The sequence below is a fragment of the Microcebus murinus genome, chromosome X, assembly GCF_040939455.1.
Source record: "Microcebus murinus isolate Inina chromosome X, M.murinus_Inina_mat1.0, whole genome shotgun sequence".
NCBI classification, from domain to species: domain Eukaryota; kingdom Metazoa; phylum Chordata; class Mammalia; order Primates; family Cheirogaleidae; genus Microcebus; species Microcebus murinus.
The window spans coordinates 94,896,047-94,918,481 of NC_134136.1; the positions used below are offsets into that span (position 1 = coordinate 94,896,047).

The 22,435-nt window shown below is 45.3% G+C and overlaps 1 protein-coding gene across 4 annotated transcripts in view; it reads right to left on the reverse strand.

The window, feature by feature from the left end:
- The window catches only part of SH3KBP1 (SH3 domain containing kinase binding protein 1), a 311,729-nt gene that overhangs the window by 45,025 nt on the left and 244,269 nt on the right, over positions 1-22,435 (reverse strand). For all 4 annotated transcript variants that reach the window (XM_012784660.3, XM_012784664.3, XM_012784665.3 and 1 more), the window contains 3 exons: positions 12,979-13,030; positions 9,642-9,722; positions 6,845-7,004 (listed from right to left, as the gene is read on the reverse strand). In XM_012784660.3, the coding sequence (XP_012640114.1) occupies positions 6,845-7,004; positions 9,642-9,722; positions 12,979-13,030 (293 nt within the window). The remainder of the gene's footprint in view (positions 1-6,844; positions 7,005-9,641; positions 9,723-12,978; positions 13,031-22,435) is intronic.

A 22,435-nucleotide genomic window follows, 5' to 3' on the forward strand; every position in this document is an offset into this window, starting at 1 on the left:
AAAGGAAAAATTAACTTCCACGCCAGTAAGTTGGTCTCAAGAGAGACATCTGCCCTTCCCTAAGCACTTACTTGATGTCTGGCATATAAATGTTTACTTAATCTTTGCCTCAAGCTAAAATGCCTCAGAGCTCATCAGTCACTTATCTCCCAGCATTGCTCTGAAATCCAGGGCTCCAGCAATTACAAGTGGAAAAAAAAGCAATTCCACTGCACCTCCCATCCTAGGCGCCAGTCCTCTCAGCACAGCCTCCAGCTCTCCATAGGAAAGGTGCATGGTGTGTTTAATATTTAAAGCAATAGTTCGTCTCCAAGTGGCACAGGTCTGGGAAGACACTGGGCATCCCGCCCACCACCCAAATGCCCATCTTCTAAGGCTACTCTCCTGACACATGCTTCCACGTGTGCAGGCGACAGACAGGGATATCTGAGCCACAGTAATCAAGTCCCCCGTGTCTGAAACCTCCTTGCTGAATGGCTGGCTTCCACCCTGATAATCTCACAGCCACCAGCCAAAGCGAAGGGTGTTTGCTCTGCTTGACACAGTCCTGCCTTTGCAACATCAAGGTCACGTCTCCCACCTGCCTTCAAAAGGCCCCTACTTGTTGGAGGCTCCTACCGCCTACTGCAAACACTGTCGAAAACTTCTTATCACTATCATTAACCCCCAAGACACAATGACACCCATCTGGGAGGACACTGGCTCTTAGCATATTAGCCTCCCCAATTCCAGCCCTTGCTGTCTTCCTGAGCCTATGATGGCCATGTGGGTCCTCCCTCCCCAATACCTTCGGCCTTGAGACCTTCATTCATTCATCTTCATTCGCCCACAATCACAGCCCCACCTGCTGCCCATATATTCATCTTCCGAATAACCTCGCCCCCAAGGTTGCAAGCACTGGCATTTTAGCTTGAGGCAACCATCATCTCTTGTGTTTCCTTCTGGCCACTGACTTTGCCCACTCCCTCCTGCCCTGCCTCGCCTCCTTCCCTTTCATCCCAGACCCCCAACTCTCACTCAAGGTCCCCAACACCAGCCCCTTGATCCCCTGCCCCTCCACTGGCAGAGCATGCGCTGCAGCAAACGCACAACGCTCCAACTTGGAGCAAAGGCTAGCAATCCTTTTCTGGTCCAGCCAGCCTGCTTCCACTGCTCACATTTATTTTCTTTTGAGGGCACACACTTGCTCTGCCCCTCAGTGGCTGGCCTGCTGCCTCCTGTTGCAAGCAATCACTACAGCTGAGGGAAGCCTGCTTCTCCCCAGCATTTCCTTGGATTTTTCTTTTCCATCTTTTATACTCATCTCCCAAATCTCAGGGCCTCTTCTCACGGAGGCCTCTGAACCCATTCTTATCAAATCAATAATACACATTATTAAACATATAACATCACATTCATGTGAAGGTGTCTATGCACACCTAGAACAAAAAGATTGAGGTACCGGCAATTGTTTGAAATATGTTTACATTCGAATATCAGAACAAATGAGGAGGCTATACTTTTGAGCCTCCATTTTCTCAAGTGTAAAAGGAGGAGTAGACAGAATGTTCTTTGCACCAAAACCACATTAGTTACGTGGTAGCTAGACAAGGTGAGCAGCCCTGTCTTTGCACACTGTGAAACGATAACTGGGGCATCCCTAGGCATAGACTTGAAGACAAAGGAGGCACTTATGGCCTAGGGGAATCTCCTATCACCACTGAATTTTTAAATCAACCCTGGTATTAAATTTTTAAGTCTTTTTTGCCTGTTAAGATTCCATATTAATTCACCTGCACGCGAATGTTTATAGCAGCATAATTCACAATTGGAAAGCTGTGGAAACAACCCAAGTGCCCATCAATTCATGAGTGGATTAATAAAATGTGGTATACGTATACCATGGAGTTCTATTCAGCTTTAAGAAACAATGGTGATATAGCACCTCTTGTATTTTCATACATAGAGCTGGAACCCATTCTACTAAGTGAAGTATTTCAAGAATGGAAAAACAAGCACCACATGTACTCACCAGCAAATTGGTATTAACGGATCAACACCTAAGTGGACATATAGGAGTAACATTTATCAGGTGTCGGGCAGGTGGGAGGGGGGAGGAGTGGATGGGTATATACAAACACAAGTAAGATGTGCAACGTTTAGGGGATGGACACGCTTGAAGCTCTGACTCGAGGGGGGAGGGAGGGCACGGACAATATACGTAACCTTAACACTTGTACCTCCATAATACGCTAAAATAATAATAATAATAAAAAGATTCCATGTTAACTTACTTTCTAGAAGCTGGAAGAACATTCTTACCAATGGTCAAGTATTTAACAGCTGAGGAAGAGAACAATCACCGTAAGATCCCTAATGTGTGCTCAGGCTGGACACAAGCTGCTTACAGGTGTCATTCTGGTTGTCCTAGATATAGTTCCTGAACACTGATCTGGACACCTGAGTCCCGGCATTACTAAGTTCCAGAGCAGTGGCTGGCATGCAGTAGCCCCTCAAAATGCTTTTAAGTGAACATACCTAAAAGAAACTATGCTTATGCACTGTATTCCTTTTTCATAAAAGATGCGAGTTCCTGTTTAAAGAGAAAGAAATTATTCTCTTCTGAGAGCCACAGTTGGCAGCGAGCTTTCTGGCTGGTGAGACGGAGCTCGAGCCCAGACGCTGCAGCTGGAGCGACAATGCCCAGCTCCCAATGAGAGCTGCCAACAACGACTGTGTGTCCATTTGCTCAATCGTCTGTCTGTCCATCCATCTACCGGGTCAGGTAAATCCTGGCAAAGATTTGGGTGCAGATAGCATGCAATACCCTTTTCTCTAAAGGATCACTGACACAAACCTATTTAAGTTAACATTCCTACCTCTAATTTGGCAGAATAAAACAAGTTCATAAACCAATATATGGGTTAAGTTGTCTAATATAACTGCCTAGCCAAAAAAAAAAAAAAAAAAAAAAAAAAATGAAGTGCATTGAGTACTAGGGAACAGTAAGCCTTCCTTCAATTTTTTTTTTTTTTTTTTTTTTTTGAGACAGAGTCTCGCTTTGTTGCCCAGGCTAGAGTGAGTGCCGTGGCGTCAGCCTAGCTCACAGCAACCTCAAACTCCTGGGCTCGAGCGATCCTTCTGCCTCAGCCTCCCTGGTAGCTGGGACTACAGGCATGTGCCACCATGCCCGGCTAATTTTTTATATATGTATCAGTTGGCCAATTGATTTCTTTCTATTTATAGTAGAGACGGGGTCTCGCTCTTGCTCAGGCTGGTTTTGAACTCCTGACCTCGAGCAATCCGCCCGCCTCGGCCTCCCAAGAGCTAGGATTACAGGCGTGAGCCACAGCGCCCGGCCTCTTCCTTCAATTTTTTAAAAATTTTTTTATGTTGCCATCCATAGCACACTAGGTAAATTAGAATGTAAGACACATGCTAAAGAGCTTGTACAGAGGCTGGGAAGGATGGAGGGAGAGGCAAAATTGAACGAAATATAAGCACTGGCACCTCCCCCCCTTTTAAGGAACCATGGCATTCAACAAGTGTTTGTTAAATGAGCCACTACCATATGCTCGACACCGTAAGGCATGTGGAGATGACAAAACACACTCTTGATCTGCTTTAAATCTGGTAAAGGAGTCCGGGGGTGTGTGCATCCCAAGTGGCATAGCATGAGGCCCAGCACTAGGCTAAACACGGGGTGTCAGGCGTTCGGAGGAGAGAGCAATCGTAAGAGCTAAGGGGAGGCTTCCAGAGGGCGGCGTTCACAGGCCCATGAGAGGCGGCCAGGGGCGGGCACTGTCAACAACTTGGGGGAATCTAGAATAGTGTTTCTCACCGTGTGGACCCCACCAGCCACATCAGCATCACTCAGGAGCTTGTTAGAAGTGTAAATTCCCAGGCCCACCTGAGACCTACGGAGTTGGAAACTGCAGGGGTAGGGCCCAGCGATCTGTTGGAAACCAGCGCTCCGGGTGATTCTGAGGCATGCTCAAGTTTGAGAACCACTGAGTTAGAGTAGGCACTGCCCTCCCTTGAATGGGCTGAGCAGGAATCCCCACTCCACCCCTATTTCCCCTACGCCCCACCCCTGCTTTTGCAGAACTTGGGGGCTGGGCAGCCATGGGGAGAGTGCTGGGCGGGGGGTGGCCGCCCTCTCCTCGTCTGCTCAGATGGCACCCACAACATTAAGACCAGTTACATTTCCCACTGGCTTCTGTACAAACCCCTCTCACGCATCTTCCTTGGTGGTCCGTACTTCTAACCGACAACTCGATGCTGGGAGAACTGGAGGCAGAGAAGAGCTACATAGAGGCAGGAGGCAAATGGGACATCTATGAGCCCAGAGGTTCAGCACTGATGACATGCTTCCCTCAGGCTTGCAAGGCCTGCACCTAGCCCGTAACCAGAGGGTTGACAGCGACTCTAGAAGGCTAGGAAGCAGTCAGAATTCTACTTCTCCTCTGATCCGCTTTTTTTTTTTTATAGGAATATTTCAAAAATGGTTTTTGAGCTAACTGCAATGTTTATAGCCCCTGGAAGACTAACAGATTTTGGCAGAGCGTGGTTTTAGCTCTGCTTTCACCAACAATAAAATGATGGGCAGCCTTTGCTGCTCTGCACCTTCTCCCTGCTAGTGTAGCTCATATTCTTTTCAGAAGCACTTAGGTTTACATAACCTTTTTCTTCTGATGTATTAGCTTCTGGGCCAGCCATGCCATTGAGGTGGCCCTTGCTAAGGTCATCAGGACTGTCAAACGGCCATTATGTGCATGTGCAAAGAGCCTTCTACTATCGGTCCATAGAAGATGGTATGACACAGAGGGGCCAGCCCAACTCAACAGGGGGCAGTTGTTAGACTAGACCTTGGTAGAAGCCTGTAGTATGACAGACGTAAGCCAGTTGCTACTCAAATGGGCTCATATGCAGCTGAGATGACCACAGCTCTGTGCTCAGCAGGGCAACCGGCATCCCCCACACAGGCACGTGTGTGTCTGCCACTGCAGGTGACATTCTGATATCTCTCAATCACCCACTTGGCGACCTGCCTCTACATTTGGGTGGAGAGGGTGTTTTTGTTGTCATTGTTACTAAAAGCAAATGAGCCATGCTACGAGATGAATGAATGTTGGGGACATCATGCCAAATGAAATAAGCCAATCATAAAAGGTTGAATACAATATGATTCCACTTATATGAGGTACCTAGAGTAGTCAAATTTATAGAGATAGAAAGTAGAATAGTGGCTGCCCAGGGTTGTGGGGAGAGGAAATGGGGAGTTGTTTAAAGGGTACACAGTTGCAGTTTTACAAGATGAAGAGTTCTGGAGATGGCTGTACAATAATGTGAATATATTTAATGCCAATGGACAGTGCACCTAAATGGTTAATATGGTAATTTTTATGTTATGTGTATTTCACCGCAAATTAATTTTTTTTAAAAAAAGTAAAAGAACTCATCTTACTGCAGTATTCCTACTTCAATAGGCAATACTAAAAATGACAATGAAAATAACATTGATTTATAGGCATGGAGATATATACTTGGAAATGATTTAGGGGCATTCCATTATCAATTATCACTCTCAATTTATAGACAGAGAAAGTGAGGTGAGAAGGACAGTGACTCACCGAGGCTCACATCCTCTTAGGAGGTAGGCTAAGATTCAAGGAGGCCTAACTTCAACTTGAGAGCTCTGAAGCCCCATGCAACTCTCACCATGCAACTCAGCTTATAAAAACAAAGTTAGTCCAGGCATGGTGGCTTCACGCCTGTAATCGCAGTACTTTGGGAGGCAGAGGCAGGAGGATCACTTGAGCCCAGAAGTTAGAGATCAGCCCGGGCAATATAGCAAGTCCCTATCTTTATAAAAAATAAAAAAAATTGGCTAAGCATGGTGGCATGTGCTTGTAGTCTCAGCTACTTGGGAGGCTGAGGCAGGATTGCTTGAGCCCAGGAGTTCTGTGATCATGCCACTGCACTCCAGCTGGGTGACAGAGCAAGACTCTGTTTCTTAAAAAAAAAAAAAATTCAGTGAGTGACTCTGTGTTTAGGTATGCCTAAAGCCCTCCAGGGGTCACTGATTTGCTCTGGAGTGTTACGCCAACACATAACATATATATATAATGGTAGAAAGTTCTGGCAATGAACTTGTGGCGTGAATCCAACAGTTCCTTGCTCTGTGGTAGGCATCTTAGGTCTGGAATACAAACTATCCAACTCTGATTTCACATTACTAACACATGTCCAGCCGGCTAGTGAACAAATTTTAGTTTTGCCAAGCGCATCGCAGAACGCGTGCCTGAATAAAGCATGTCCCCAGCCTTTGAGGGCCTTACAGCTCAGAGAGGAGCTATCTGCCAGGCCCAGTCCCAGGTGACACAGCAGGCTGTACAGTGAAGAGCAGAGGGAGCTTGGGGTGTGGTAAGAAGCCCCACAGAACAGCGAGAGGGTCAGGGGACACTGCCGCATGTGAGACGTGCATACCCAAGGCCAGCATGACATCCAGAGGGACAAAAAAGGACGTTCCACCCACATTTCCAGGCTGAAGGGCAGCTGGCCTTGCTCTCATGAAGCCCAATAATAATCACTATGCTTGAGCAGGGAGATGCTGGGTAGCCAATCCTCACCTGGTAATGCTGAAACCCGCAAGGCGTCCCCCAACCTCACACCTGCTTCTGCCTGCGCGCAGGAGCAAGGACAGAGGGACTGGCATCTTCAGACAACTTTGCGAGAAGAGGTAAGAGGGCAGCTTGATCGCCCTTTTCCTGCCCTCTTCCTTCCTCCCAAGGTCTGCGGCTCTGGTCCCCTCCCGTGTCCTATGGCCATCCCACCTGCCCCGGCAGCGATCGTGGAGCAGTACCTGGTGTGTGTCAGCGGCCCCACTGGTCGCTCCGGTCTTCTCGGGGGCAGCGCGCCAGGTCTGTTGAGAGAGTTGGTCTTAGGTGGCCGAGGCTTTTTTGGTGGTATGGCAGGAACGGAGGGCTTCTGTAAATCCAGTTTTGGCTCTCTCTCTGGTCTTTCTTTAAGTCATTGTTGAAAACAGCATCAAGAAAACAGATAGATCTAATGTAAATGACAGTACTTAGATATAGATTACTCACTTCCTGTCTTAAGAAACATCACTGATGCCATTTCCAAAGGCGAAGCTGGGAGGCAAAGAGCACTAGGTATTCTGTCAAGAATAAACACCCTGGAGCTGGTTGTTCCTTCCCCTCCACACCTCTGCTCACACCCATCCCTCGGCCTGGAGGGTCTCTCTGGCCACTGTCTACTCTCAGCGAGCTCCAGCTCATCCTTTGAAGCCTGGCTGAGATGTGACGCTGTCATGTTCCCTTTTCAACAGATGGACCTGCCCTCTAAGGGAGACTTCCTTCCTTCCCCACCTGAGCATGACAGGGCAGCCCGTCATAAACAAGCCCCACTTGGACACTCTCTGGGCATCTGCACGTGTAGCATGGCCCTGAGAGCAAGGCCCACGTCTGGTCATCTCCCTAGAGCCCTGTGCAGTGCTGCTACATAGCCAGCGCTCAGTACATGACCAATGGGTTTCGTCAATGGCCCCATAGGACCTGCTGGGTATGGGAAGAAAAGAGGCCCAGCACCTCTCACGCTAGCCTCTGCAAAGGGCCTGAAAAGGGCCTCTGAAATGGGGGAGTGTTTCAGGGAACAATGGGTTCCGGATTCTTCTTGTGCACAGTTTCAACTTGGAAGGTAAACTGGAACTTCACAGGTATTTGATTTCCAAGGCTTTCTGGAGTCAGAACTATTAGAATAAAGTTGAAGCCAGATTTGGTGGCCAATGACAGTATCATGTTTTCTGTTCCTAACTAGCCTTGCCCTGTGCATGGTGTAAAAAGCACTTATCCACGTTCTTTCTGCTAAAGATGGAACTTCAGAGAGTTGCCCACTGGAGTAGAGGCAGGTCCCCTGTGTTTACTTGCAAGATGGTGCTCAGAACACCTTTTACTTGCAAACAAAGATTCATGATGTTTGGGCGCCCAGGGTAATTAACAAAAAGCTTTTTTAAAAAAACCCATCAGCTGTTATACAGGTATTATTGTGCTCATTCCCACGGTGTTCTCTGTGGGGAAATACGCTCCAATCGGGAATGCTGGGAACTCATCTTCTGGCCCATGGGGGCCAGAGGAGGAAGGGCTCAGCCGAAATGCCAAGCAGGGGCAATTTCTCCTGCTGGGCAGCAACAGAACAGGGACAGGAACTGCAGCAGCCTGCAGAAGAAATGGGAAAGGGGGTTCGTGCTGATAAAACAGGGAGGTCAAGTCTCAGGGCAGGGCTGGTTCCCTGGCTTCCTGACTAGGGTTTTTGCCTCCCTTACTTACTGTGGCATAGAGCAAGGAATCATGGGAGGGGAATAACCAGGAGTGTGGGGCCACTTGGCCAGCCAACTAGGGTGGTGTTCACATATAAGTTCTTATGTTAGTTAGCATGGGCCAGCACAGGAAGTGTCCTCATCACAGAGCCTATTACCTGCAAATTAGCCATGTGTCCTCCATGAGGACACAGGACAGCGTTTGATTATTTCACAATACACTTATCTATTAAAGAGCTGTTCGCAGGGTATATACTCAATGGCTATTGTTTTCACTGATATGTGACACAGACCTGGCCTTTACAATGAAGTTCCATGACCCAAGTTCTAACTGTTCACCATGAAAGAAAGAGGTATAGCTTCTTAAGAGCTTGCAATGTTGGGAAAACTTTTGGCAGGCTGATATGAAATATTAAACTTCACAATAAAATTTCATGAGGCCACCATGGAGTAGCTCCAAATAATTACATTCATTAATTCAGCATTTCTCTTGTGACTTAAAAAGAACTGCTTTTTAAAATGGAATTTGCTCAGCCTCCTGTTCATAATAATAACATAGCACTTTTCCCCTAAAAATATGTGATCAATCAAATTTTAGGCACCTAATAAAATGAGTCCTTCCACAGCATGCAGATTTCTTTGGGAGAAATACTCAAAATCGTAGGAGTCAAACGTGTTCGTAAACGTGACTGTGTGAGATGTGTTAAGCTATGTCTCTGCCAATGACACTTTTAACCACCTTCAGGAGACTCCGGGCACCGAGCCACTTGTCCCGGTATTGCCATGCTGTCTTTCCTGGTCCCCAGCATTCTTGACCAAGGACATTCAAGACATTCATTGTCTGTAACAACGTTAGCCAGAGTTAAGGGCCCATCAGTGACTAAGGAAGAGAGCTTTCATTCGTCTGGATGGGAATTTCAACTAAGCCAAGTTCACCCTTTAACAGTGAATGAACCCTGGGGCACCAGGCATGGGGGAGGGGCTGGGTGGAAACTGTCAGATACATTTCAGGCCCTCAAGGAACTTAAACTGACTTCAGGGGACTTCAGGGTGCGGAGAGGGTGGCCATGGCAGACATGTCACAAAATGCCTCCAATGTGTTAAGTGACTGGTCTGGTTGTTTTTCATTTGATGAGAAATTCTGGCCCTACCACGTAACCCTCTCCTATTTCTGTAGAAATGGGATGTTTAAAAGCAATCAAACCAAGACCATAATCACCACATTCGAAAGAAAAAGCAAATTCTGTGGGCATTCTGGACTAGCCCTATGACAGACAGCTTCTGCTCTTGCTGTTCTAGAAGTGCCAATGAAGAATTGATTTCATACCTTTTTCTTCTGTTCTATTTGGAAGTGTTTCTGGTCTTTCAGGAGGTATCTTTTTAATTTCATGTTTTCTCTCAGTGGTACCTAGGAGGGAAAGGACAACACTAATCAGAAAATGTTTTCTCTATTCATTTATTAGACACAATAGCATTTAAATATTTATCAGGTAGAGCAAAGTCAATATTTTTTTCCCTGAGCTGGGTGCTGTTATTACCTAGCAAACATGAGCTGCTTAGAAACAGAGCAGAAGTCATTTCTAGCCTATGTCGCTATGTTTGCCTGCCTATACATCCTTAAGTTTTAAGAACACCACTAATGTTTTCTAATATTGAAACCTGATTTCCTTAGGCATCAACAGAGTCAAAGGAAATTACTGGGCAGGGATGGTAAATGTATATAAATAAACAGGTCAGCCATCAAAATATACAAATACAGGGCCACTGGGTATTGTTCTCTACAAGTATAATAAAAAGGAGTTTCATAGGAATCTGGATTCCATTTTGTAGCAGTTATAAAATCTAGACTGGAATTATTTGATAGCCCCTCCCATTAAGAGGTGAGGGCTCCTTGCCTGGCATGTGGGTGGCTTATGACTGTTTCTATCAGTAGCCAGAGTGATACCATGTATTAATAATTTCCAAAGCTGGCTCATAAAAGGCCATGCGGTTTATGCTTCATTTGCTAGAACTTACATGTGAGAAGTCAGCTATCCTGGAGAAGGCCCCAGCCCCAGCTGAGCCCAGCCTTCCAGCCACCCTTGCCAAGCAGAGCTAGACATGTGAGTGAAGCAGCCATCTTCGAAGTGGATCCTCCAGCCTCAGCTGGCCTCGCATTCCCAGCCCAGGTCCTAGCCAGGATGGAGCAGAGACAAGCCATCCCAGCCATGTGCTGTTCACATTCTTGACCCACAGAATCCACTAGCATAAGAAGATTATTATTTTCTGCCACTAAATTTGGGGTGGGTTGTTATGTAGCAATAGGAACCAGAACATAGTTTTAAGTTGAAGGAGGTGCAGAGAAGTTATGGTGGTTCTTTCTCTTTGCATCCAAATCCCTCAAGAATTACATTTTTGCAAAGGTACCATTTAGCATTTAATCTTTACCCACATAGACTGCTGCTGCTCCCTCACCTGGGGTCCTCCTCAGTGCCAGTGGCCTCAGCATATAAGAGCACTTGGAAAACAGCTGAAGCACAAACCAATCAAACGTATTCCTCTTCCTTATAGACTGGTTAAGTGCTTGACAAACCCTTGACATGACCAGCCCCAAAGATGGGTGTTTGGTACTAAAATCTCAATTACACAGCCTCAGAGGTCAAAAGAAGTTGAAAAATATCCACCAAAATACACACTTTACTCAAATCCCCTTAATGACTCATGACAAATTAAACACTGCGTCTAATTTCTATCAATTCTATATCTGATTTTCTTTTTATTAAGTAATCCAACACGAGGAAAGTTAATGGTGGGGAAAATATAGATACCTACCTCCCCCACCACAAAGCAGTTTCCAAGATTATTCAGCAGGATAAATGAGTAGCAGCAGTAATCTACAAAGATTAAATGTCATCTTGCTTTGCCCCATACACACCCATCATAAACTTTTGTAAAATTGTTGTAAAAGGATAAGAATTTGCCTACCATGCTACAATCTAGTCTCCTAACAATAATAAAGATGTTCAGTACCATTTCTAGAGACACAGAAAGAAGTGACAATACTACTATATTAAAGAATCCAATCCTAGTTACATTCTAGGCCAATCCTAGCTACATTCTAGGCTGCCTAAACCTTGGACCACTCAACTCTGTGGTCTCTAATCAGTTACCAAGTTTCCCTCTAGGGAAAAGGGCCTTTAGAGAAAAGCAAATAAATAGCCTGCTTTCATTTCAGCACAATAAAATATTTATATGGCCAGAACCACTAGGTGGCAAAATGAAACTGCTCAATGCAAACAAGGATGGAGGTGGAGGAGGAGATGTAATTAACATCCCATTTCAGGGCTTAATCTCTGTAATTTTCAACTATGCCCAGGGGAATGGAAAAGGAATTTGGGGTCAAGTTGATTTTTTCCCCAACTTGCTGGGCCAAAACAACTTAAAAAAAATCACTTCTTAATAAATCTATAAGCAAACCAATCTGAAAATGTATCCATAGGTTAAATGCCATAGAAATACCGTAATTGTGAATGTATAGAACTAAAAATTCCCCTTTTTCTTCTGTTTTAGTTGTTATTTTTTTTTCAATGTCACTTAACTAGCTATTCATGGAAGAGTTTCTCCCCGCAGTTAATTTTGACAATTACAAAGAGGAGTTCTATTGGGAAATATGAATTATCATCTTTGTAAGTGAGAATACAGTATGCAATGAGTTATAAAATGTTCACCAATGTCAATTCTTCCTACATTATTCAGGCTTTATATCCAAACTACACAGAAAAAGTGAATTGGACTCTTAAAAATTGAAAAATAATCATAAGGAGAAATATTTATTGCTAGAAAAACTTCTTTTAGTTGGGGGGATGTAAGTGAAATAAGTACAAATTTTGGTTAACCACACGGACACACATGGAAGATTCAGCAACACTGTACAAGTACAAGGCTGCTATGACCCATGGGAAACAATACTGCCCAAGCTGACCCTCAACTGGGCTCAGGCAAAGTGGGACAATTAGGTTCTCTACCCAAAAGCTGTTTATTAAAAAAAAAAAAATCACCAACAACAAAACTAATTTATTATAAATCCTTTCTGATCATTCTCTTTGGGAGCCCACATTTTTATACTGTATCAGAGACACATTTTAATGGTATGTCTAGGCTGGGCGTGGTGGCTCACCTGTAATCCTAGCACTCTGGGAGGCTGAGGCGGGCGGATTGCTCAAGGTTAGGAGTTCGAAACCAGCCTGAGCAAGAGCGAGACCCTGTCTCTACTATAGAAAGAAATTAATTGGCCAACTAAAAATAGATATAGGAAAAATTAGCCTGGCATGGTGGTGCATGCCTGTAGTCCCAGCTACTCGGGAGGCTGAGGCAGCAGGATTGCTTGAGCCCAGGAGTTTGAGGTTGCTGTGAGCTAGGCTAACGCCATGGCACTCACTCTAGCCTGGGCAACAAAGTGAGACTCTGTCTCAAAAAAAAAAAATGGTATGTCTATTTTTTTTTTTTTTTAGGAAAAACAGCAGTATATTTAAAACCTGCTTGCTGGGACCAAACTGTAACTTCTTAATTTGGCGATCTATGGCATTTGAACCAGGAATCTTGAGCTCTACCAAGGAGCCATGATTTGAATAGATGCAAAAAGAAAAGATGCACATTTTATTTGATGGAACTAAAAGGTACGTTACCTGCCCCTTGTTTGATGACAGGAGCGGATGGAGGCGGTGGCTTCTTGGGTCTCTGAAAAAATAATCAAAATTATACCACATGAGATTGTTGGCAATCCTGTCCTCTCACAAAAGGACCACAGACATTGTTTTCTATGTGCCGTTTGGACAATTTAGAGAACCTCTCCAAAAATTGAGCAATTCTCTCTCCAGGGACGTCAGTTTTTGGCACCTCTAAACAAACACTAAAATAAATTCAGTCGGCAAAACAAAACTCCAATCGACAAATGAAACGCCATTTCCCTCTTTCTAAATTTGTAACAGCTTTCTGGAAAAGCACGGCTCAGCAAAAATGGCCTGAAACCAGCAAGCACAATGGTACTCCTACGCTGAAGCTGCATTTGCAATTAAGATTTAATCTGCTGAATAACCATGCAATTCGAAAAGAGTCACTGTGAAGGCTCAAAATCAAATCTGCTCTGGACGTGGGACCTTCAGCAAAATGCAGCCTGAAGACCCACTGAGGCCAGGTTGGGTTCCAAGCCATCTGCTCCTTTCTGCGCTGAGGCTGGCAGGCCATTTGTGAGCCCCGCGATGAACTAGCTATACCCAGTCACACGTGAAAAGCTGGAATGGAGGGTTTTTTTGAGTATCAGCCGCAATTTGTTTTTCTCAAACATTGTCACTCTGTAGGTGACGGAGGCAGCAATGCAATTAATGGCATTCATCCCTGAACCAGTTGCAGGGTAGCCAGGCATTTCCTTGTCACCCAGGATTGACTGTAGGAGGGAGATGCTCCAGGTGGACTTGGCGAATGATTCAATGGCCAGAGAATCCAGCCAGGGCAGCATTCTTGGGCGGCTGTGTTAAGAGGAAAGGAGGCCCCAGGGAAAATGGAGAACCTCCTCAACATCGAAATTATCAAGGAAAGATGGAAGATGGGGAGGGTTTGAGCATAAGATCCATGTCACTGCCGATACTTCTCACCCTCTCTGGGCATCATATACTTGTGCTCTTAAAAAACTCCATGGAGTCTCCTTGGCTTTCTGAAAATGTACTACTGTGACATTACCATTACCGCAGGGACCAGTAAAAGCACCTGCCCATCACCAGCCCTGACCCACCAAGTGCCTGGTGCAGCACTGGGGCATGGGAAGAAATGGTTTTAAATAAGCCCAGAGAATATTAGATCTACATGGAACTTCTTCAGGGAGCATTATAGAATGGAGGTCCTGGATTCAGTAGCATTTCAGCTCTGCTCTTACCAGCCGGGTCATTCAGCCAAGTTACTCTAAGCAGGCAGTATAGCATCGTGGCAAGAGGTGGGGTTCGAGAATCTGTCATTATAAACGTAGCTCTTTCTTCCATCATTAGCTGTGGACACTGGGCAAGTGATCTCACCTAGGTGAACCTTCTCATCTGTGAATATTGATACTACTACTCCCCCTCTTAGGAGGAGGTGGTTTTACAAGTAGGAGGAGTCAGTAAGCACTGACTTGTTTAATCCATGTGACAACCCTATAAGGGAGTGATATTATTATGCCCATTTTACAGGCGTAATAACTGAGGCTTTGAGAGATGAAGCTATTTCCCAAGGTCACCAGGCTATTAAATGGTGGTAGGAGGGAGGTGGCTGGGAGTCAAGCCCAGGGCTGTCTGACCCACAGGCACGCTCTTAACCACCCTGAAGTGTCCATCCTGCCAGAGACTATCCACAAGACAAACCATCACATGGCCATGAAACCACACAAGGAGTTTATAAAAGCGCAGGGAACTGTATTATGTTAAAGTTGGGGGCAAAAACGGGTATCAAATTGCTGCTACAGTATGAGCTCAACTATGCTACAACATAGAGAGAAAGAGAAAGAGATTGGGGGAAAAAGGCATTTAAAGCGGTGATCTCCGATTATGGGTGCATATACGCGTGTATGTTTGTGTTTCCTTCTTAATGTTTTTCCGTATCCTCTGAGTCCATACAAATATACTCTTTTATAAACAAGAAAGCAAGCTGCTTTGAGGGCCACCTACCCTATATACAGGTGTGCCACAGATAGACCTGTTTCTGGCTCATGGTTTCAGACTATTCTTTCTTCTTTTGTCAGCCCCTTCTAGCTTCTCCACTGAAACCTTTTTCTTCCTTCCTTCTGTTTTTGTGTAAATTAGACTGAAGACAGATGTGTGTTTACCTAACAAAGTTATTGAAACTCTGCCAATTAACCTTCCTTTACCTCGGAATCAAAGAACAGGCATCCCTCCCAGATATGGTGGTTCTGGACCACTGCAATAAAGCGAACATTGCAATAAAGCAAGTGACAGGCTTTTGTTGTTGTTGTTGTTTCCCAGTGCCCATAAATGTTTATACCATACTGTTATCTCTTCAGTGTGCAATAGTAGCATTTTGTCTAAAAAAGAGCACATAGTTGAAAAATACTTTATTGCTAGAAAATGCAAAAGATCATCTGAGTGTTCAGCAAGTTGTGATCTTTTTGCTGGTGGAGGGTCTTGTCTCAATGTGGATGGCTGCTGACCGGTCAGGGTAGTGGCCGCTGAAGGTTGGGGTGGCTGTGGCCATTTCTTAAAATGAGGCAACAATGAAATTTGCCGCATCGATTGACTTCCTTTCACAAAAGATTTCTCTGTGGCACACGATTCTGTTTGACAGCATTTTACCCACAGCAGAACTTTTTTCTTTCAAAATTGGAGTCAAGCCTCTCAAACCCTGACACTGCTTTATCAACTTTTTCCCTTGAGCACTTAGAAGCCAGTGCAGGGTTCTTAATTGGCCTAATTTCAATATTGTTGTGTCTCAGGGAGTAGGGAGGCCTGAGGAGAGGGAGAGAGACGGGGAATGGCCGGGCAGTGAAGCAGTCAGAATACACACAATGCTATTCAATTAAGTTCGTCTTATATGGGTGCCATTCATGGCACCCCCAAAGCGACTGCCACAGGAACAAAGATCACTGATCACAGATCCCCATAACAGATATAATAATAAAGTCTGAAATATGGTGAAAGTTACACAGGGACACAAAGTGAGCACATACCGCTGGAAAAAATGGCACCAATAGATTTGTTCCACGCAGGGTTGCCACAAACCCTCAATTTGTCAAAAACACAGGATCTATGAAGCACAATAAAGCAGAGTGCAGCAAAATGAAGTATGCTTGTAATTTCTTATTCACGAAACCGCCAACACCCTGTGGCCTTATTCTCGCCAGCCAAGTCCCAACAACGCCTACCCCTGGGTGTCTTCCTCGCTCCCTGCTGGTTTGAAAATTTCTATAACCAATTGCACGTGAGCTCCCTCTCACCGAGGCCGATACCCCAGCAGCCTTGCCTCAAAACCACAGGGCCCCAAATTTTAAAAAGACAATTCCAAGTCATCATATTTTCCAAGATTACTGAGCAAAGAAAAAAAAAATATCCCTGTTGTGTCAGATTCAGCATGTAGCAGACACATGAAATGTGACAGAGCAGAGGGGCACTGGGGGAGGAAAAGGGGATGAGCGATGTCGCACTAACAGACAGTGTATGAAAAGTGTGGTCACAACAAGTGTGTGTGTGTGAACATGGCAAAGGGCGGAGACAGAAGTGTGAATTTTTGCTGGGAACCCTGGCAGTTGCGAAGGCAGTTGGGGCAGTTTGGGGAGGAAGGGACAGTTTGGGAGCTGTCTGTCTTGCATCTACCATGCTTGAGCAATGCTGGCCAGGTGCCTGCCTGCTTCGCTTATCAGCTGAGCGGGTGGGTCACAGGTTTGCCTCTCATTTTTTTGTTTTTGTTTTTCCTTTACTGACTTCACTTTCTCTGGTTCCATCAAACTTAACCAGCCTTCTCATGCCTCTTCCAATGAGAAAAGATGCTGCATTTTCAAATAAGAGGTCTTTTTTAGATTCTAAACAAAACTCAGGGCTAGGACTCCATGTAGCTCTGAACTGCCCCCACCCCCACCCCAGTGATTCATAAAGTATTGCACATGGGCCTACAGGTTTTTTTTTTTGTTTTTTTTTTTTAATGCAACAGGAAGACAGGGAAGTGAGAACTGAGAAGGCGGAGTAGCAAAATGTGACAATAAAAGATTCATCACAAGAGGTCACGATTCTCAACTAAAAAGACATGAGCAGATCATTCAGTTGATTTCCCTCCACATGCCCAGTTGTGACTGGATAAAGGAAATGGGGCTGGGGGGTCTTCCAGGTTAAACGTTAGGTCAAGGTTTCCTCTGCAAAATTTAACAGCAATAAAGTATTAACTAGCCCCCGAAGGTGCACAGCCAGAAACATCCTTTCAACTCAGGCAAGCATTTTATATTAAGTGCTGATTTTTTTAGAGGCACTTGTTTTATTTATTCCTTCGTCCTTCCCTCCATGGTGAAAGTAAAATCTCTAGCTCCAAACTCAGGTGGCTTTAGCATGCTCAATTCACAGGTAAGTGCTTAGCAAACCAGTGGATGTCGGAGCTACAAGCGATCATAAAAGTCCCCTTTACAGATGAGAAAACTGAGGCCCAGAGGGGCTGTGTCACCAGCTAGTTTGTAGCCAGAGTGGGGGCCAAAACTCACGTTTCTCAACATCCAGACTGTGGGAATTCATTTAAAAAGAGTCAACATAAAAATGTTGATAGCACGAGGTAACATCTGATTTCTGAGAGTCCAATGCCTTCCATGGTGTTCATGTATGCAGGACACACAGGCGTTAGCGCGTGCGTGTCCATGTCCGACTGTGTGTGGAGTTGTTGGTTTCAATGGATATATTAGCTAGATTTGATTTTTCCCTTCACACTACCAGGAAGGAAATAGATGTGAATGTTTCGAAATGAGGATGGCAGGAAGACAAGTTTTCCGGATTTCAGAAATGACTCTGCCCTTTGTTTGGCAAGACTGGCCAGTCCCAAGCAAAAGAAGTCATCAGGGGGCTCAGCTGTTCTCCGGGCAGGAATTCAGATTTGCCCCTTTGCCTCTTGAGCCAGTTGCCTTCAGAGCTCTGGCCCCAGAGATGTGATTTGTTGAAAAATAACCGAGGAGTGTACCCAGTGATGGCTGGGCACCCCAGGGGGCTTTGTCAGAGGAATACGGTAAAGTTCTGGAAGGCAATCTCAGCTTGATTTTGAGCAACTCTGGACCTTAGGAAGCTCTCCTCCATGCATTCAGCTAAGTTCTCTGTAAGGCTGGAGAGGGGACACAAATGGATAGTTCCTGACTAAGGCACAGCTCTGGAAACACATGGGGATCTCCACTCTGCCCTTTTGTCTCCTGTCCCAGGAGACCAGCCACGCCTTTGAAATGCGCAGCTGAAGCTATGCTCTGGGTCATAACAGTGTCTGCCCCTCTGTACCCTGCAGAGTCCCCAGCAACTGCCTGCCCTGTCACCTGCATAGGAAATCCCTGGGAATTGCTGTGTAACCTGCTCTTGGAAGTGTCTTTCTCTAGTTTCCTCCCTCAGCCTCTGGCTTGGTGGCCTACATCCATGGTCTCCCTCCTGGCTGGGCCCATGCAGACTGATGGATGGCCTATTTGGGTGGTCAGCCAGGCCGTGGCATCCGGTATCTCCCTAACATGCCCTCTCAGATCACCCCTTGGATCACCCCTTCGCTCCATCCACCCCACCACCCTGGAAATGATGCCTCGATTCCATATCCAGACCCCATGACAGATGGAAGGACCTGGGACCCCTTTTCCCTGGGCAGTAGAATCCGACAGGAGCCCACTTACCCCTGCCCCTCCCTCCACCCTTCCTCTTCTTTTGTACAAGAGAGAGCAGCAAGCAGGAGAGGAGGGACAGAAGGAAGGGAAGGTGCACCCTGGCACCAAACACCCAAAGGATTTCTGACTGCCAACCATGTACCTTGCACGCTGTTAGCTTCTATGAATGAGACACTTGGGGCATGGGTTCTGCCTTCAAAGAGTACTGGCCATACTTACTGCTGGAGAAGGGAGAGGAAATGCCACCTAGGTGGCCTCGAGGAAGCCTGTTGGGGCTACATCAATAGGCTGCACTTGGGTGACATAAATGCCTTAACAAGCCCTATTCCTTTGCATGTGAAACCGTCCAGGAAACTAAACATACCAAGACGGATAATGTTGTAGGTGAATTGTTTTCCATAAGGCTGCTTATTAAAAGCACACATTTATTTCTTCTAGAAGACTAAAAAAAAACACAAAACCAGGGAAATAATTTACTGGAGATTTTTATAAACTATAGTAGTTCTCAAAAGGCTAAAGGACATGACGAGGAACAAAGAAAATTTTGGCTAAGAACAGATTTTATGAACTCAGTTGTCAGAAGATAGGGGTTCAGGTAAGGGGCCTCCTAAGAACTTGGTAAAGAGGAAGCAGTTAAACTAGTTAAACCAGCAAAATTCACCTACGGTGGATTAGCTATTGTGGGCATCGAGCAAGCAATTTCGTTTTCTGTAAATTTTGGAACTTGTAAAACTTCTGCTGAGTTATCTAGAACAATCTTAAGAGGCTAGGCTGGCAGGATGATAACTGAAAAAAAAAATGGGAAATCTAATTGATTGTATCACAATGTATCTGGAGACTGATGTGAATAGGAAGAGTCTGGAATAGGCCAGTCATGGAAACACAGAAAAATGGACAGTTGCTGAAGCCAGTGGTGCCATGTTCCTACAGGCATTATCTGGGCTTAGCTGAGTTCAACGCATGGCTCCCTTGGCAAACCAAACCCTTTGGGGCATGAGGAGGCCTCAAGAGATACCTGCAAGACCCTTTGTAAGGACAAGAAACTCCTCTTGTTTTGATTACTTGCTCTCCCAGCAAGCACCGGGTAGGGCTGGTTTCTGATGAAACCTGGCTTCTAAGGAATCAGGCCCCCGGGGGCAAATGCTTGAGGCAGGCAGGCCCATGCATTCCGGACTGGTTGGCATCTGAGTCTTGTTGCAATTTAGTAAGCCGGCGGCCTGCTACCTGGGTAAGTCTCTGTGTGTTGACAAAGGTGAGCCTGCATCACAGTCACGGGGACATTTTCAAGGGCAGGTTTCTGAGTCCCTAAGGCTGAGAGGCAGACCCTCTACCGTGGAACATTCACTAGGGAAACGCTTATGGGAATCTTAGCAATGTCCTCATTCTTGACATGGCATAAACTCTGAAGAGCCCTCTCAATCAAAGCATGGTAAATCAGTAACACCTTCTTCTGACGATTTGAATGGCTTCTCTTAAAAGAACCAGAGCCTGAGACTTTCTTAAAACACCGTCTTTCAGAAACACTATTTTTCAGAATCCCTATTCTAATTTTTTTCTTTCTTTTAATGATAGCTGTTTCTGCTGCTCTTGAGAGTCCAAGTTCCCCATTATCCTTCAGTAACAATGACAGAGCACATGCACTACTTCATTAGAGCTCTCAGAATATTTAATCTTTCCATGCAGGTATTCAATTTTACTGTCAAGCCTCAAAATAAATAGACAGCCATTGAATCTTGGTTCTCTTATAAATAGCTTACATAATTGCTCTAAAATATGCACCAAGAGATCAACAGATGCTCTCCTGGAATATCTTGAGGAAAAGCCCCGAAGCGTTTGTCACCCTGGTGAGAGAGAATCCACTAAGCACTCACAGAAAAGAAAGATGGCCTGGAATTCCAAAAGGCCTTGTGGTCACCACTTGAATTCACACCCCAGCAAAAAAAAATACACCAGCCCCATCAGAATGGTCTGGCGATGCCTTCTGAGTCAAGAGGCCTGCTGTTCAATAAATGCCGTTTGCTTCTGTCTACCCTAATCATCACAGATCATCCTCTTTTCTGGGTGAATGACTGCAACCCCAGTCACTGGCAAGACAAGATGACATCTGCTGAAACCGGTGGCAGAATGTTTCAGACTCTGTCATTCACACGGTGCCTTCATGTTAATGATTCTAATCATCTTTATACTGTCAACTCAGCAAATAACAGCCCCATCTCTTGTCACATTGCCACCAATTCACCAATACTCTGGGTGGAGTAATAAAGGCCGGCAACCAATGCAAAGCTGGTTGGCTGGTTTTCTAGGCCAGAGGGGATAAAAAAGGATTTTAGACTTTGAATTTCTGAAAGCTAAGTGCTGCATTATACAATCACTTTTCAGCTGTAGGTATTACTTTGTCTGACAGGTATGACTATTGCTTCCCTAAAATTGAGTTTTTTGCTTCATAGGGACAACGTTAAAAGACTTATCAAAGAGATGGTGGCTGTTTGTCTGGGGTTTGAGAGACGTCCCTGGGGGCCCCAAAGAGCATTCATGCCCCAACGAGCAAGCCAAGCTGAGTCCACTCATCACTGACAACTTCACTCTCCCAATGGAAGCGCTTCCTTTAATAGCTTATGTAACACAGAGCTTCTAGAAAAGTACACTATAGAGAATCTCTTACCTGAGTGAATTTATTGCCCTACAAAAATAAGACCAGGAACTAGAAGGCAGGGTGCCACAGTGGAGACAACTGCAGGCTTTGCCCATTTGTTAAAAGAATGATCCAGATTTTCCCCTAGCCTTCAAAGCCCTACTGCCTATCACCACAAAAATGAAAACTATGTGAGGCAATGCATACATTAGTTAGCTAGATTTAGTCAATCCATAATGCATATACACTTCAAAGTATCATACTGTACTCAGTAAATACATACAATTTTTTTTTTTTAAAATACTGCCTCAATTAGAACCAATAAGGTGGCAAATGTCTAAGATGTCTAAGAGGATGGCTGTTTTCTAAGATTCCCTGGCTAGAGACAGAGAAGTCACCATGAATATCTTGGTGTCCAAATACTTTAGGACATGACCAGCTTTTTTTTTTTTAGACAGAGTCTCACTCTGTTGCCCGGGCTAGAGCTAGAGCACCGTGGCATCAGCCTCGCTCACAGCAACCTCAAACTCCTGGGCTCAAGCAATCCTCCTGCCTCAGCCTTCCGAGTAGCTGGAACTACAGGCATGTGCCACCATGCCTGGCTAACTTTTTTTATGTATATATTTTTAGTTGTCCAGCTAATTTCTTTCTAATTTTTTTTTTTAGTAGAGACGGGGTCTCGCTCTTGCTCAGGGTGGTCTCGAACTCCTGAGCTCGAACAATCCACCCGCCTCAGCCTCCCAGAGTATTAGGATTACAGGCATGAGCCACTGCACCTGGCCAATGACCAGCTTTTACCAGCTTCCCAGAGATAGGTAAGAAGGGTGAAGAGGCAGTCGGGATGGCTCCCTTGCCTCCTCTCACTCAGAGAGGCCTGTACCACGTGTCCTTTCAGAAAGGTCTGGCAGGTCCCTATGGCCCTAAACACCAGACCTGCTGCCGAACTCTAAGCCCACAAGGGCAGCAACTATGTGTGTACTTCACTTCCAATCAACCAGCACAGTGGCCAGCCCAGAAAAGGGACTCAATGAATACCGAGTGAATGAATGAATGAAAATACAACACCACTGTCAGGCAGCAGATCCAGAAAAAAATATGAGAAATAACATGAAGATTATGCCAGTCTCTGCCGGCATGTCTCCACAAG